The following is a 16,640-nucleotide window of genomic DNA, read 5'->3' as shown; positions in this document are numbered from 1 at the left end:
TCGAAGTCAACGAAGTATGAGAGAAGGACAAACGATGCCCATACAAAGTCTCAAAAGAAATGCCCTCCCATGAGCCATGAGCGTTTTCTCAGGAAGTTCCTGGAGGATGTGTCGCGTCAAAAACATTGTAGTAAACTAAAAAAAAAAAAAAAAAAGAAAAGAAAAAAAGTGGGTTCCAATAGGCCCCAGATTGAACTTGGGGCCTAGCAAAAGAATGTTCTAGATCGATGCAGCACCCTTAGCAACCAATAAAGATTGCAGCGCGGTCTGGGAAGGTGCACTCCAAGAACAAAGGAATGAAGATACTTAGAAGATTTGGGAAAGACAGGTGATAGGTCTATGACAGAAATGGAAGTTCCTTTAGTTGTGTTCACCAATGTAGTTCCAGGTCTTAGAACATTGCCAGGCACATGGTATGCATTCAGTAACACTTTGTTAGGTTTGAAAAACAGAGAAAGAGTGAATGGGAGGAGAGGACGTTGGTACAGTGACTAACTTTAATTGAAAGAGACAGTGAGTGGGGGGCTGGGAGGGAGGGAGAGGGAGAGAGAATCTCAAGCAGACTCTATACTGGGCACAGGGCCCCACACAAGCACTACCTCACGACCCTGAGACCAGGACCTGAGCCAAAACCGAAAGTCAGATGCTCAATGGACTGGGCCACCGAGGCTCCTTGACACAATTCTGTAAAAGGAGTCTTTCTGGGGTGCCTGAGTGGCTCGGTCGGTTAAGTGTCTGCCTTTGGCTCGGGTCATGATCCCAGGGTCCTGGAACCGAGCCCCGTATCGGGCTCCCAGCTCAGTGGGGTGTCTGCTTCTCCCTCTGTTCCTTTCCCAGCTGTGCTCACTCTCTCTTTCTCTCTCTCTCTCAGATAAGTAAAATAAAATCTTTCAAAAAAAAAAAAAGAAGTTTTTCTGTAAGGCCGAGAAGAGACATGTGGGGTAGCTCAAATGGAAAGTCGGATCAGAGGAGGGTTTTTAAGTTAGGAGAAATGACAGGACTGTAGGTTGATACGAGTGATCCCAAATGGAGGAAAACATTTAGAAGGAAGGAAGGAAGGAAGGAAGGAAGGAAGGAAGGAAGGAAGGAAGGAAGGAAGTTTTCTGCTGGGTGCCCTGTATTTTGGGGAAATGGAAAGATGAGAGTGAAGATGGTGAGTGATCAGAAAGGACCCCAAATATGCTCAACATCCCTAGATGTTCCCCTAATCGCCTTGCTTGACCTGAAAGCTGGCTGATCATTACTTTACTTGAAGCTTTTCTTAGGTGCTATCGAGTCTCTCACACACCTCTACCACCTTGACACTAAATCCTTGCATAATTTAGCTCCCTTCAAAGTTGTTGAGATTAGCTTCATGGCCCTCAGTACGTCCTACCCTAGATAATGATTATGTGGACGTAAAAAGAATGTGGAATAGAAGACACAAGACAGATGAACATAGACGAAGGGCAGAAAAAAATATAGTAAGATAAAAACAGAAAGGGAGGCAAACTGTAAGAGACTCTTAACGGTAGGGAATAGACTGAGGGCTGCTGGAGGGGAGGCGGGTGGGGGATGGGGTAACTGGGGGATGGGCATTAAGGAGGACACTTGATGGAATGAGCACTGGGTGTTACCTGCAACTGATGAATCACTAAATTCTACCTCTGAAACCAGTAATACAGTACATGTTAACTAATTTGAATTAAAAAAAATTTAAAGAGAAAAGAATGTGTATGCAACTGCTGTTGGGAGTGTTCTGTAGGTGTCAATGAGTTCGGGTTAATAGACGCTGCTGTTCAGGTCGTCTACTTCCTTGCGAGTTTTCTGTCTCGTCCTTCTATCAATTATCGACACAGAGTATTAAAACCTCCAGATATTGTTGTTGAATGTCCTATTTCTCCCATCAATTTTGTCAAGTTCTGTTGTATGTACTTTGAGGCTCTGAACTTCTGTGCATCTAAGTTCACACTTGTTATATCTCCCACATCAGTGGATGCTTTCGTCATTATAAAATGTCCAATTATGTCTCTAGGAACACTTTCTGTCTTAAAAGTCTACTTTGTCTGTTGTTATCACGGCCACGACAGCGCACTTTGGCTGCCGAAGTCTCAGTAGATCATCCTCTGTCCTTTCCCTCTCCGTGGGTTTATGTCATCGTCGGAAGTATATCCCCCGCTAAAAGCATATAGTTGAATGCGCAGGTTCTTACACCGGGTTGACCCTCTATAGCTTGTGATTAATGCATGAAAGATATGGATCAATTTACATATGTTACCTCACTATGAGTTTTATACATTTCTCATGTCTTTTTGGGCCTCCGTATCTCCACAACTACTCTCTTTTGTTTTAGATAGGTGTGTTCTAATATACCACCTGATTCCTCTGTTCCAGGTCCCCACCCCCAGAGGCCTCAGAGCTTTCAGGGTGGCCCTTTGTTCCCTAGCAAGACTCAGCATATGCCCCGTGCTGATAGATGCTACAGAGTCTGCTCCCTGCAAAGCCACGGGTACCCCTCCCAGTGGAAGCCCCGATCCTCTCTCCAGAACCCTGCTGGAGATATGCCAAGCCTGATAAGAGAGAAAAGAAATTATACACCACGGGAGTGGCAAGAAATAGCCGGTCTGTACTGGCAGGAGCAGGGGAAATATCCCTGGGATTGGAATTTGAGGGTGCTGGATCAAGAGGGACAGGAATAGAAGACTGGATAAGCAGGTTTTACTGAGTGGGGGCACTTTCTCCATAGCACAGGATTTAACATACTGGCAGGGACTCCAGGAGATGGGGGAAATTTGCCACCCAGAGTGGCCCTTCAAAGCTTTAAGAAAGTGATGCCCCTCCCCCCCACATGGAGGGAAGTGCAAGTGCCCACTGTGGACCAGCCGGTGGTAGAGGAAGGAAGAAAAAGGTTGATCGAGGCAGGCATGCTGGAGCAGACAGAAAACGTGAGGCCGGTCACATCGCCAGGTGGTTATGCCCTGGGGGAGGGCCGAGAGGACACACCATTCACCAAAACCACCAGCATCACCAAGAAGTCCAGCGGTTGCTGTCCTCTGCAAGCCAATGCAGATGACAGGTGGAAAGGGACCCTGGCCTACGCTCATTACTACCCACGGGGATGATGGAATTCTGACGTAACAGAGGGCAGGGGATGGCTCTTGATCAAGAGACCCGGGGAGACCCCGTTTCCAGTCACGACTGGCAAGGTCAGAGGGGCAGTCAAGAGTGATTGACTGGCACGGAGCTGAGAGGATGGTCCAGACAGCCTGGCTCCCTTGGGGCAACTACAGCCAGAAAAAGGCAAGAGAAAGAGGGTGGTCGTCCCAGTAAAAAAAGTCACGGTTTCTGGCTCAGTTCCTGGTCCTGAGCCAATTTTGAGACCGGCCCCACTGACTGAAGGGTTGGAGGCATCCTGAGGAGGAAGGATGTGGAAACAAGCCGGTGAGTCTATATACTGTTTATGATGCCACTGTCCTTCTCTGTGGAGGACTGCCATTGCTCAGGAGACGGTGCCCTGGGGAAAGAGGAATACCCAGACATGTCTAGGACTATTTGACACAGGGTCTGAGATGACACTGATTCTGGAGACCCAAAGTGTCACCACGGGGGCCCGGTCGGACTGGGGATCAGGAGACTCTGCTAATAAAAGGAGTTGGGGCTAGAGATCCAGTCATGGAAAGCCGACTGGATCCCTGGACCGACACGGTGGTCACTTCTCCAGTCCACAAGTTGACAACTGATTTGCTTGGCAGTTGGAGCACCCCCCACCCACCCACCCACACTCACTGGGCCATTTGTCTGTGGGGTAAGAAGTTATGGTGCTGGGGGAGGCCGAGCGGATCCACTGACACTGGTCCCCACCACAGGCCAAACTGGTAAGTGGAAACCAATATCAGATCTTGGCGAGTCTGAAGGAAGGGAGTCAGCAGAGAGGATGGACACCACTGGAGACCTATAGGACGCAGCAAAAGAGGAGGTAGGAGAACCCCAGTGATGAAGAGAGTGGCGAAGGTGTGAAGGGCTCTAGGATTCTGTCTAGGGGGAGAGGGATGGAGGAGGCTTCCACTGGATCCATAGGTAATGTTTCCTAGGAGGCTGGTGGGTAGAGGAGATTCTGCTATATCCTTCGTGATCCATTTTGCCATGTCTGAAATAGCACACCATGACTTTAAGAGTCACTGGGAGAAGTGGCAAGAGGGCGTTTTCCACAGCCAAGCAGGGATAGTGGGGATAGTGGCACACTTGAGGAGGAGGCTCATTGCAGATTTAGAATGTGCCCCACCCTGTAACCTTCTCCAGCCTGGTAGGCTTCTCAGGTGCAGACCCACTGCAAGCAAGAGGTGTTCAGGCACCCGAGGCCTCTCTTGGGGATCAGCCAGAGTAGGATGCAGGAAGAAGAGGCAAGGGGCAGACAGAGGAGTATGAGAGGAAGGGAAAGTACGTAAGGAAAGGAGGGCCCTTGGAGTAGGGGTTGGGTGGCAAACAAGGGAAGTTATATATAACACGCCAGGACCTCACACAAGCCAAGGGAGGGCCCAATCCCAGATATCAGGACTGCTCAGCTCAGAGAAGCTGGGAACTGGCAGTCTCAGGAAAATTTGAGAGACAAGCGGGGCCCGACCCCCACCCCCACCGTTAGGCCTAGTTAGTTGGGCGTTGCTCCAGACCTTGCCTTCCGGTGCCCACTTTCCCATCAGGATCTAAGTGCCGCTGTGGAACAGAGGGCGGCGAATCCTCTGTGCACTAGGTGCTTCACCTCCCTCCTGACGTTTCGTTCCCACAACCCCGGAGACAGGTACTGGCACACCCTGTTCTGTGGAAGGGGAGGCAGAGGCTCAGAGCCATGACTCCACCAGGAAAGCAGGCTCCAGGCCAGGCCAGGGGAGGCGGGACCAGAGCAGCCGGGACCAACGCCTGGACTCGCTCACACCGAAACCCGAAACCCGAAACCCGAAACCCATAGCCCCTCCAGGGTGAACCAACGGCCTTCGACTCTATTGGTCAGGGCCTCGATGGGCGGGCCAACAAGGGGCGCGCTGGTTGGCTGGGGACGGACCAATGAGGAGGCGGCGGCGCGGGCCTCAGAAGGGTGCGCCAACCGCGCGTTGTTTGAGGCCATCTTGTGCTGCGCCGCGACGACGCCACGTCGCCCTCCCGGGGCTGGGCACCGCGCCTGTGGCAACCGCCGGAGTCGCCAGGACACCTCGCGCCTCCCTCCACGCGTCGCACACCGCTCGCCTCCCGCCTCTCCCCTCTCGCCTGTCGCCGTTGGCGCCTGGACCAGGGTGATCGTCTCCGCGGAACCCCCGGCTGCCAGGCCTCGCCAACATGAGCGCCCCCGACGAGGTGTCTGTCTGGGGAGCGGGTTTCGGTCCGGAGGGCGGGGAGCAGGCCAGCGGAGCCCCGCGGGGACCAGGACTAGGTCTGGATCCCGGGCCGCCTCGGAGCGGCGAGGGTGAGGGCGGGTTCCCAGACCCCGAGGGCTTCGAGTCTGAGCGGGAAGTGATGGAAGCGGGAGGGCCGGTGCTTTGGGGCCGCGAAGGCCGCCCCGGCACCCCGGCCGACGACAAGGGGGACGCCCTGGACTACGCGTCCCACCTTGCTGACGAGTCCGGGGCCGCCATCGTGCAGCAGCTGACCGACCCGGATGCCCTGGGCGTGCGGAGAAACCCATCCCCAGAGAGCTGCGCCGCTGAAGGGTCTGGCGTTTGGGCGGGCCTAGAGGCAGGGCCCGGTGGTCGAGGCGCGCTTGCCCTGAGCCGCGGAGAATCGCAGCCGCCTTCCGCTGTCCCGCTCCACCTCGGTGGGCCCGAGGGAGCCCGGCCCCGGGGGAACCCGAGAAGAGGTTCCAAGAGCAGGTCCACCGTCAGGGTGGATCGCCAGCGGCCCTCCGCCAAAGGCCCGGGCCGGCGGCCTTCCGACCCTGAGTCATCAGATGAGTTCGGTGAGATACAGCTGATGAGGGTGAGCATTTACTCCAAAGAAAGAGGCCAAGCCAAGCCCAACAGCCCCGAGGATCCCGGGGACACACCCAGACAACCGAGTTTCCATGTCAGGGAGAATTTCCTTCACGTGCCAGGTTCTTTCCTGTCCTCGGCTCCCCGAGGATTCACTTCGGTTGTGGAGAGGCAGGCCGTGGGAGAGTTGGACATCTCCTCCTCTAAGAAAATGCAAAGTGTGGTCTGGGGGAAGGGAGGGAACAGGCCCAGCTACCCAGTAGCCGCCGCCGCCGCCACCGCTGCTGGCAGCCTGCCCCCGGCCACCCCTAGGAAGAAGGTGGCCCAGGAGAAGAGATCCGTAGGGGGGGCCTCAAAAGTTACCCAAGGGAGAAGCTTTCCTCCCTGGGGGCAGAGAGTCTCGGCAGCTCCCCTGGAACCAGCCACCTTTCCCCCAATCTCTGGGGTTCCGCTGCTTGGGAGGAACAAGAGGTATTCCTTGGTTCCATCGGGAAGCAAACAGTCCAAGCACACCGGCCGCTCCCGGAAGAAATCTGGGCCCAGGAGGACACGGGAGTCGGAGCCAGTGGTGGTGACAGGAGAAGGCAGTGACTCAAACAGAGACACAGTGCCCAAGGGCCAAGTGAGTAGGCCATGCTCCTCCTCTTCTGTGCACCCTTCCCCTTCCCCTCCTCCTCCCCTGCCTCGTACTTCTTTACCCACAAACCCTGTCCGTCCCTCAGGGGTTGCCATGGGTGCCCCTGGGTCATTGGGATCGTTCGGATGCCAGATCGGGTCGTGGGTCTTTTTCACGGGGGCAGACAGTAAACTAAGGTAGCACTCCGTGTGTACCCGCCACCGTTCTGGACCCTTGGCACGTTTCCTGCCTCCTCCCGTCAGAGAGGGGCTGGGATGGATGGGAGGGCTGGTAGCTGATTTGAAGCCAGGAACCCCTTCAAAGTCTGGAGCACAAACCTTCAGCCTTTAGACTCATCAGCTTCCTGCTTCCTGTTTTCTAGCTGGTCCCCAAACCTTGCTTGTGGGGAGCCTGGCCTTTGTCAGCCCGCTACTCCTTCTGCCTGGCTCAGCTCTGCCTCCTGGCCCGGGGCTGACTGAGGGAGAAATCACCAGCCACATCGGCCTCTCAATTCCCTTCCCTATTCCCTGTCTCACACCACCCGTACACGCACGTGTGCAGATGTGCACCTGTGCCCACCTACCCACGCTCACAGACACACGCACAAGCACACCCCACGTCCCAAGTCAGATCAGTGAGAAATGTTTCCTTTAGCTTCCAACACACAGGCCAGGGCCATGTTGTTCGGGCACGCATCGTGGAGAATGCAGCAGTGGCGACCTCGACACCAGAGCCCCCGAAGTTCCAGGAAGCTCCGCGCCCTCAGCCCTGAGCCAGGGAGACGTCATGCCCAGAGGGCGTGCACCCTCCAGTGAGTCCTGTGGGTTTCACAGGAGTGCAGGGGAGAGGAGATGAGGAGGGAAACTTCTGGCTCTGGCTCTGCTGGGGGCCTGTCAGCTTTGCTGCCTGCCTCCCCACCTAGCCAGGCAGCTTCTCCCAAAGGACCGGCCTTCAGCCACATCGTCCCCTGCGTGCGGTTTGTGCAGCAGGGGTGATTCGTGGCACTGCCCCCAAACAGCAGCTCAGGACATAGGCTTTGAGCAGAACAGAGCCGTTTTTCTGTTCAGTCCTGTTTGGCCACATTGCGCGTCCTGGGGGCTGCCTGTGGCTGCAGCTCTGGCAGAGTGCAACCCAGAGCCCCCGTCCCTGGGGACCACCTTCAAGGATGGGCCGCCCCTAGGGGACAGGAGGGGCAGTCCCAGAGAGAAGGTTGGAGCTGCTGGCAGAGCAGGGGCCACTTGTTGCCAGCAGAGGGTGGTGCTGCCTCACGTTAGACCCCGCTTAGGCCCTCTCCACCTCACTGGGGGCCTTGGAAGCTGGATTTCATGTTCTCTCCCTCTCAGGTGACCAGGAGCCGCTTGACCACCTCCCAAGACCGGAAAGGCTGCAGCAACCACCTGGAACACAGGGCTGTCCTCGGGTACTGCTGCTTCTGGCTCCTAGAAACGCAAGCTCAAACTAGATGGTGGGATCCGTGTCCAGGCTAAACTGCCATGTGTGCCTCTTCCCCCTGTCCCCCCACCTCGCCTCCATTCTGCTCCCCACAGAGGGAAGGCGCCTCCTTTCCACTGAGGAGCCTGTGCCAGTCTGGTCACTGGGCCTGGGGATGTAGTGCCCGTGGGAGAAGGGGAGGGGCCGGAGAGAGAGGAAGCCGGAGGATGCTAATCATTGCTGTCTCTCTGCTGTCTGCTGGCCTAGTGTCTCGTGCTACAGAGAGAAATAGACGACCTGAAAGAGCAGCTTGGTATGAGGAGCCTCTGGCTGGGGCCCGGGTTGGGGCAGAGGCAGGCTGCAGGGAGGGCGGGGAGGGGGGGCGCGCGTCTCAGTGCAGCACCCCACCCGGGATGGGCTGTAGGTGCAGGCAGCCGCACGGGGCCCAACATCCCTGTGGGGAGGAGAACCGAGCAGGCCTGGCCCTGGAGCCCGCTGTGCATGTATAGTTAGCTAGGTGTGCGCACAGACAGGGAAATACGGCCTCAACTGCACACATGCTTTGCCAGGGAAAACGTGTCCCAGTGGTCTCCCCCTTTTAGGACGTTTAGGGATGCCTCGTTGATTTTCCCTTTAACTGCTCCTCTGTATGGCTGGCCCGGTGTGTGTTCGTGTGCGTCTGTGAGCGTGTGTGTGTGTGTGTGTGTGTGTGTGTGTGTGTGTGTGTTCGTTCGCCAGTTCTGAATGGTTCCGATGTGCCCCCAACAAAGCTTGAGAAATGCTGGCACATGTTGTTCCCTTAGAAAACGCATCCATATTTAATTCAAGTTGGGGGTGAGTGAATCAGGCCCAGGGCTCTCTGGATAGTGGCTGGAGGGGGTTTCCGGTTGCGGGGCTGGGTGGTTCCCCACGGGGACGGAGGGACGGGCTTCTACATCCCCGTGTCTGGAGTGCCTGCTCACGCCTGTCTCTGTTTCAGCAGCCATGCAGTCCCTGACTGACAAGTTCCAGACCCTTTGAAGTGAGTGTTACACACACCATACCCCCTCCCCACAGTCGTGGCCGCTTAGGAGGGCCGTGGGCTGGCCCCGGCTCTCGATGCTCTTCCCTGACTCTGCTCTCTTTGGCAGGTCGGGCCCAGCATCTCCGTACAAGAGGATCAGCTGGTACTTCTGGAGCCAGGAAGTTGTGGCCAAGCTGGTTCCCTCCTGTTCCACCTCAGCCAGGGCTTCCTCTCCCTGTTCTTGTGCCCCCTCCCCACCCCAGTTCACAGCAGTTTCAAATTAAAGTACCTCTCAGGTCTGTGGTCTGCCTTCTCTGTTGGTGGTGGTGGAGGGGGAGGGGGCGGGGCAGGGCAGGGAGCTGCTCCATTTCCCAGCCTTTTCCAGAACAGGACCTCTGGTATCCTGTGGTAGGCCTTCCTGTGGGGAGCTTGGGCCTGCCTCTGCTAGGAGCCCTGCGGTCACGTCCCCCTCGTGCCCCGCGTCTGGGTTCTGCGTGGGCTCTGCCTGGCCACGTGAGCATATGCGGTGCCCCTTCCCCACCCCCCGTGGGCCCCCTTCAGGTTCTCCCCTAATCTCCCCCTCTTTTGGGGTCTCTAGGTGCCCATTCACCACCCCTTCCGCCTTCAGCAGGAACCGGGGACCCCTTCCAGAGCTCCTGTCCCTCTTCCCTTCCCTCCTTGGGATCACTGTCCTGCTTCTCCTGGCCAGCCTGCTCTGCTGTCTGAGCGTCCTTCATCACTCCCGTGGCTTTCTGTCATCGCTGGCCCTCCCTGGCCCTGTGCTTCCACGGGTGTTAAAGAGCACAGCTGAGCTCATCCTCCCACCCCCTCCCCGGGCCCAGTCCCCTCTGCGCAGTCCTTCCCTCTCTCAGTGCCACCACGCACAAGGACAACTGGCCCAGGAACTGGCACATCCTCCTCCTTAGCCTTGGGTTTCCAGACCCATCAGTTCTCCCTCCTCGCGTTCAGTAGGGGGACGGAGGCAGGAGTCACAGCCCAGCTACAGGGCAGGTGCAGGGGACTGAGGAGAGGAGCACAGCTTAGTCTCTGGGCTGGAGGTGGGGGCAGTGAGGCTGGTGGTGGCTCTGGGCCAACCTGGGGCAACCTGGCCGCCAGCAGCTGGAAATGGATGGTCTAGCTGTCGCAGTTCTCACGTCCCTCCTGTCCCAAGCTGGCTCACCGCCCCCCTCCGACCTGTACTCTTGATTGGAAAGCAGCCGTCCGTTTCTATGGCAAGTGTGCGTGATGGGTCTCCAGGTGCCTGTGTGGTCCCCTCGCAGTGCTGTTGGACCGGCACCACCGTGACACAGGGCTTCCTGGAAGCGCTGTTTCTGTGCTCAGGCTCCCTGACCGCCACTTCAGGTCACACAAGATTTAGTCTGGACTCCCTGTTCCACTGCCCCCTTGCTGAAGGGTGGCGATGGCCTCCTTCCTTCAGCCAGGACCCAGGGCTCTGCTGGCCTGAGACTCAGAGGGACAGATCTGGGTCTGAGTGGCGAGAGGGTAGCTTCCCGAGAGACCGGGTATTTCATGCACAGCAGGGAGGGGGGAGGGGTTCGGTGGTCCACAGAACAGACAAGGCTGGTGTGTGCGTCTGGACGTGTGTGGGAATGCAGTTGATCGGGGATGATCTCCCTTGAGGGAGAGAGAGACGATTCCGGGAGTAAAGGGAGTGGGGCCTGTGGTCAGGAACCCGTGAGGGATTGAATGAGCAGAAGCAAGGGGGCGGATTCACTTTTCAGGGGCTGCTGTTACTTTCCTAACCCTGGAGGGGAATGACGTGGAAGTCCCCAGACGTGGAATGACGCCAGGACAGGGTGCCGGGACCCTCCAAAGGCCGGGAGCCCCCAGAGGAGTCTGTGGATCCTACTCTGTGATCCTATGCCGTCTGAGTCCTCCCGTGTGTGTTGAAGGGAGGAGAACGGGAGGGAAGGCTAGCTCGGAGTGGCTGGGACAGGCGGCATCTTAGCAGCAAGGAGCTCGCCTGGGACATTGCTCTGCCAGGAGCTGAGGGGGACAGGGGCAGGATGGGCACAGTGAGGCTGGGAGGTCGAGAGTGGCTTCCCCACGGAAAATGGGGCCGACTTGGCTCCCCACTATTCTCAGCCTGCCTGCCTTCGGGGCCCTGGGCCATGAACTCGGGGCCAGACCCTCTCCCACGGGGGTGGGACAAGCGCAGACCTTGGCCTGGAGAAGAACATTCGTGGGACTTAATCCTTCCACTCCAAGCCTCTCACTTGAGAAGGTGGACGTTGCTTAGGGCACGTCCAGCCTGGACCCAGAGGCTGTGGTTATTTCCTGGCGGGGTAACACGGTGCGCTGTCAACTGAGTGAATGCTTTTGGCACACACCTTCCCGCTGGGGTGTCCGTGGGTGGACTCGAGGCCAAGCGGCGACCGGGGAGAAGCCCAGCACCCGCACCGCCCAGGAGGCCCAGAGCCGTGGTGGCCACCGTGAGGAAGGGGAGAAGGGGACGTGGCAGGGCATGGGCACAATCCTCGCTGACTGGTTTGGCCAGCCTCCCTTCCCTCCTCTGAGCTCACGATCTCTGTTCCATATTCAGACTCAGTACCACAGAGTCATGTTGTTGTAAACCCATACATCACAGGCTGTGGCTCGGCACCTTCCTGCCCCAGGAGAAGTAAGTGGCAGATGGTGAGGCAGAGATGAAGGGAGTACTTGTCCCCAGGGGAGACGAGGAGGTGGGACCCCCGCCCTACGGCACTGTGCCCCTTTTGCCTTCCCCCTCACGCCCCCTCTCCAGCCAGGGAGGCAGTGGTGGCTGGCCTGGAGAGCTCTAGGCTCCGGCCTGCCTCGTTCTGCTGCCTTCCCAGCTCCGGGGCCGATGCCTCCCTCTCCACCACCCCCAGCACCAGCGCCAGTGCCAGCGCGGCCACCAGCAAGCCTTTCTCTGCAGATGCTTGGAGGGGCGGGGCTGGGCACACCCCAGGAGTGCAGGAGGTGGTGAGCACTGGAGACGGAGCTGGGCGTGGTGGGCAGAGGAATGGTCCCTGAAGATGCCCACGTCCCAATTCCTGGAATCGGCTCATAGGTTGTGAGCTTGCGGGGCGGCGGCAATGGTGGTGAAGGCTGCAGATGTCATTATGGTTGCTACCCGGCTGACCTTAGTTGGGGAGATTCTGGCCTGTGTTTGCTCTGTGTGGCTGACCCGCATGCTGGAGGTGCCAGTGATCCATGTGAGCTGTTACCTGCATGATCCTTGGGTGCACCATTTGCATGACTAGAGGGTGTTCACTGCCCCTGTGTTCCTGCCGGGGTGTATTCCTGGGAACTACCACTCCGATTTAGAGAAAGTTGATAGTAATATAATCTCTTCTTTTGCCCCATGCCAGTCTCTTCTCCTCCCTAGTTCTCTCGAGGTTCTCTCATCGTGATCCTCAAATTCGAAAAGTAATTGGTAAGACACAGTATCCATTCATAATGTACTTTTCACAATTTTTTAAAAGTTCAAAATTACTGAGGGGCAGCCCGGGTGGCTCAGCGGTTTAGCGCCGCCTTGAGCCCAGGGCCTGATCCTGGCGACCCGGGGATCGATCCCACATCGGGCTCCCTGTGTGGAGCCTGCTTCTTCCTCTGCCTGTGTCTCTGCCTCTCTCTCTCTCTCTCTCTCTCTGTGTGTGTGTGTGTGTGTGTCTCTCATGAATAAATAAATAATTTTTTTTTAAATTTGTTTTTTATTTTTATTTTATGATAGTCACAGAGAGAGAGAGAGAGAGAGAGAGAGAGAGAGGCTGAGACACAGGCAGAGGGAGAAGCAGGCTCCATGCACCGGGAGCCCGACGTGGGATTCGATCCCGGGTCTCCAGGATCGCACCCTGAGCCAAAGGCAGGCGCCAAACCGCTGCGCCACCCAGGGATCCCAATAAATAATTTTTTAAAGTTCAAAATTATTGAGACAGAATTTACAGCAAGGTCTGAAATCCTTAAGTACTCATAATGTTAGGGAACTATCACCACAATCAAACTACAAAAAACCTTCATCACCCACCAAAACCCATCATGCTCTGGTAGTTCAAACCCTTCTCTCAACCCCAAGACATGGGAAACTGCCAATCAGTTCTCTGTCCTTAAGGTCTGGACTTTGTGAGAATATCAAAGAAAGGGAATCCTGTGGCTCTAAGGGTTAAGAGCCCAACTATTGTTTTCGGGTCAGGTCATGACCTCATGGGTGGTGGGATCTACACCTGGGATGGGCTCCTCACTCACTGGGGAGTGGGCTTGTAGATTCTTTCCCTCTAGCCTGCTCATGTGCCCCTGCTCACTCTATGATCTCCTATATGTGCGATTTTCCTTTCCCAACTTGTCATTGACAGGATTTAGTATCCAGTTATTGTATCCTCACACAATGTGTTGGGGAATGTCCTTTCTCCGGTATTTCTATGAACTTGTATAATGTGGAAAATGTTTTTGGGTAAGGTGTTTGTCTGAAGTCAGTGGAGAAGTCTGGATTTTTTTTTCTGAAAACTTTTTTGACTAGTGATATATTTCTTTATGGTTATAAAACAATTCAGATTGGCTATTACTTCATTTTTAAAAAAAAAAGATTTTGTTTATTTATTCATGAGAGACATACAGAGAGAGGCAGAGACATAGGCATAAGGAGAAGCTGGCTCCCCGCAGGGGTCCCAATGCAGGACTTGCTTCCAGGATCCCAGGGTTGAGCCAAAGGCAGGTGCCTAACCACTGAGAACCCCAGGTACCCCTTGTCTATTCCTTCTTTTGTGATTTTTGACAAGTTATTTTTTTCTAAAAATTGGTCACCTTTTTCTGAGTTTTCAAACTGATAGGCATAAAATGGCATATATAATATCTTCTTTTTCCTCAAATTTAATTTTGAAAATGTCTCTCCTACAGATAATTGCAAGAAAATTACAAGAAATACTCATATATCCTTCACCTGGATTCACCCGTTATTTTTTGTCACATATGTCATTCTCTGTCCCTCCCCTGTGTGTATGAGTTTTATTTTTTTTAATTTTATTTATTTATTCATGAGAGACACAGAGAGAGATAGAGGCAGAGACACAGGCAGAGGGAGAAACAGGCTCCATGCAGAGAGCCTGACGTGGGACTCGATCCCAGGTCTCCAGGACCCTAGGCTAAACCGCTGAGCCACCGGGGCTGCCTTGTGTATGAGTTTTAAATGTTTCATTGAATCATTGGAGTTACTTGAAGAAAATACTTCAGCATATATTTTTTAAGAAAAATAATAGTCTGCTACAAAGTCTTTTTATTTTTTAAAAAAATTTTCTTTATTTATTCATGAGAGACACAGAGAGAGAGGCAGACAGAGAAGCAGGCTCCCCGTGGGGAGCCTGATACAGGACTCAATCCCAGGACCCTGGAATCATACATACCCTAAGCCAAAGGCAGACACTCAACCACTGAGCCACCCAGCTGCCTCCTGCTGCAAAATCTTAATGCAGTGATCACACTCTGAAAATTTAACTTTGAAACAAGACAGTACGTAGTAAAGATCCTCACTCAAAATTTCCCATGGTCCCAAAATTATTCTTTGTACCTGATTCCTAAAACAAAAACAAAAGCAAAAACCCTCATCTTTCCAATTTAAAATCATACATTGCATTGCAGTTGACAAGTCTTTTTAGTGTCATTTAAACTAACATATGTTCTCAGACTTTTTTTGTTGGTCTTGCATGACATTGCCTTTTGAAGATTGAGTCCAGGTGTTCAGAAAACCTCTCGGGTTGGATTTGTCTGATTGCTTTCTCCTGTTTAGTTTCAGGCTAAACATGTTGGGCAGGAATACCACAGAGGTAATGTTCTGTCCTTCTCTGTGCATGACATCAGGATACGCTTGAGGTCAGTTGTCCCACAAGCTGATGTTAATTTTGATCATTTGGTTTTGTGATAATTTCTACCCTCTCTTTTCCGATGTTGGTGTTTTGCTCCCTTATTTCCTTGACCAATCTCTCTAGAGTTTCACCAATTTTATTATTTTTCCAAAGAGCCAGCTCCTGCCTTTGTGATCCTGTCTGCTGTATACCTTTTTCCTCTTTCACTAATTCTGTTTACCTTTATTTCTTCCTTCATCTTTTCTTGAGCTTGTATTACCGGGTTTTTTTTTTTCTGACTATCCTCATTAACTTTTAACTGTCCTCTTTTAAATATATGCACTAAATGTACTCCTTTAATGGCATCAGAGAAAGGTTTATGAGTAGTGTTTTTATTTATCATTTTGTTAGAAATAGGGGAGCAACACAAATTTCTACTTTTGTGGGCAAAATCAGTGATTTGTGGCACATTTATATGAGGGAATACTTTTTCTTTCTTTTTAAAAGATTTTATTTATTTGACAGAGAGTGAGCACAAGCAGAGGGAACGACAGGCAGAGGGAGAGGGAGAAGCAGACTCCTCACTGAGCAGGGAACCCAACGCAGAGCTCAATCCCAGGACCCCAGGATCATGACCAGAGCTGAAGGCAGACACTTGACCTACTGAGCCACCCAGGTGCCACCAGGAAATACTTTTTCATCAGCAAAAAGGCACAAAGTACCACTACACAAAATAATAAGAATGAATCTTACAAATATAAGAATGAATAAAAGAAGCAAGAAGCAATACTGATATATTTATTTTTTAAGATTTTATTTATTTATTCATGAGAGACACACAGAGAGAGGCAGAGACATAGGCAGAGGGAGAAGCAGGCTCCTCTCAGGGAGCCTGATGTAGAACTCGATCCCCGGACCCAGGATCATGCCCTGATCCCAAGGCAGATGCTCAACCACTGAGCCACACAGGTGTCCCCAATACTGATATACTTAATGATCCCACTTATACAACTGTAAATAACAGGCAGCACTAATGTATCATTTAAAGATGCCTATAAGGGGGCACTGGGTGGCTCAGTTGGTTAAGTGTCCAACTCTTAATTTCTGCTCAGGACATGATCTCAGGGTTGTAAGATTGAGCCCCGCTTCGGGCTCCACACTGGGCGTGGAGCCTTCTCAAGATTCTCTCTCTCCCTCTGTCCCTCTCCACCCCCCCCCCAATAATAAAACAAAAAAAAGATGAATGTATAGTGTATAAAACCATGAGGAAAAGTGAGGCAAGGGTGGTCACAGATGTAAGGTTGTGGATTTCCTCTTTGGAGGAGGAATAGGGCTGAGACTAGACAGGGAAGCCTCAGGAGCTTTGGAGGATATTGACAGTGTTCTCTTCTGGGGGCCCGGGGAGTTTACCATTAACTTGATAATCATTCATTAAAATATGCATACAATTGTGACATCTTCTCTATCTATGTTACCTGTCACCATAAATGGGGAAAAGTAACGCTAAGGGAAATAACATAGCAATATAAACATATCGTAATCACATTATAATCAGAAGTAAAACTAAAATGATTTCCTTTATTTACAACAGACCTCATTAAGATTAGTAATCTCATGTCATTTATATTAATAGTCTCATACTCAACATGTCATAGATTTTACTAAAAATGATGGAGACAATGTTTCCATATTTATAATAGCCATCTCATTTTTTTACAAATCTTCCATATTTTGAGTGGTGTATTTTCATTCAGAATGTAATTATGAATTTGTGCTGAATCCCCACAAAGGTGTTGCACTATGGTTACAGTTCTTCAGAGATTTCTACCATCCCCATC

General features: G+C 53.1%; 1 protein-coding gene across 2 annotated transcripts; it reads left to right on the top strand.

The window, feature by feature from the left end:
- The first annotated feature begins 4,887 nt into the window (after positions 1-4,887).
- LOC129517663 (uncharacterized protein CXorf49 homolog) lies at positions 4,888-9,246 on the top strand. 2 transcript variants are annotated; one of them, XM_055337591.1, is made up of 6 exons: positions 4,888-6,558; positions 7,207-7,363; positions 7,896-7,972; positions 8,251-8,296; positions 8,966-9,004; positions 9,114-9,246. In XM_055337591.1, the coding sequence occupies exons 1-5, from the start codon at positions 5,308-5,310 to the stop codon at positions 9,001-9,003; spliced, it is 1,569 nt and encodes a 522-aa protein (XP_055193566.1). In that variant the 5' UTR covers positions 4,888-5,307; the 3' UTR covers position 9,004; positions 9,114-9,246. The 2 variants fall into 2 exon arrangements, with proteins under 2 accessions (XP_055193566.1, XP_055193564.1); XM_055337589.1 differs by having other exon boundaries at positions 8,963-9,004.
- Positions 9,247-16,640: the final 7,394 nt, after the last annotated feature.

Source organism: Nyctereutes procyonoides, unplaced genomic scaffold (genome assembly GCF_905146905.1).
Source record: "Nyctereutes procyonoides isolate TBG_1078 unplaced genomic scaffold, NYPRO_anot_genome, whole genome shotgun sequence".
In the NCBI taxonomy this organism is placed as follows: Eukaryota; Metazoa; Chordata; class Mammalia; order Carnivora; family Canidae; genus Nyctereutes; species Nyctereutes procyonoides.
Note: the sequence above shows the minus strand (reverse complement) of the source record. Positions and strands in the feature narration are given on the sequence as shown.

Bases quoted from the DNA above. Each gene is read 5' to 3' on its own strand.
- LOC129517663 (XM_055337589.1), top strand. From the start codon at position 5,308: ATGAGCGCCCCCGACGAGGTGTCTGTCTGGGGAGCGGGTTTCGGTCCG. The intron at 6,559-7,206 runs GTGAGTAGGCCA...TGTTTCCTTTAG, and splicing joins ACACAGTGCCCAAGGGCCAA to CTTCCAACACACAGGCCAGG. The intron at 8,297-8,962 runs GTATGAGGAGCC...TCTCTGTTTCAG, and splicing joins CGACCTGAAAGAGCAGCTTG to CAGCCATGCAGTCCCTGACT.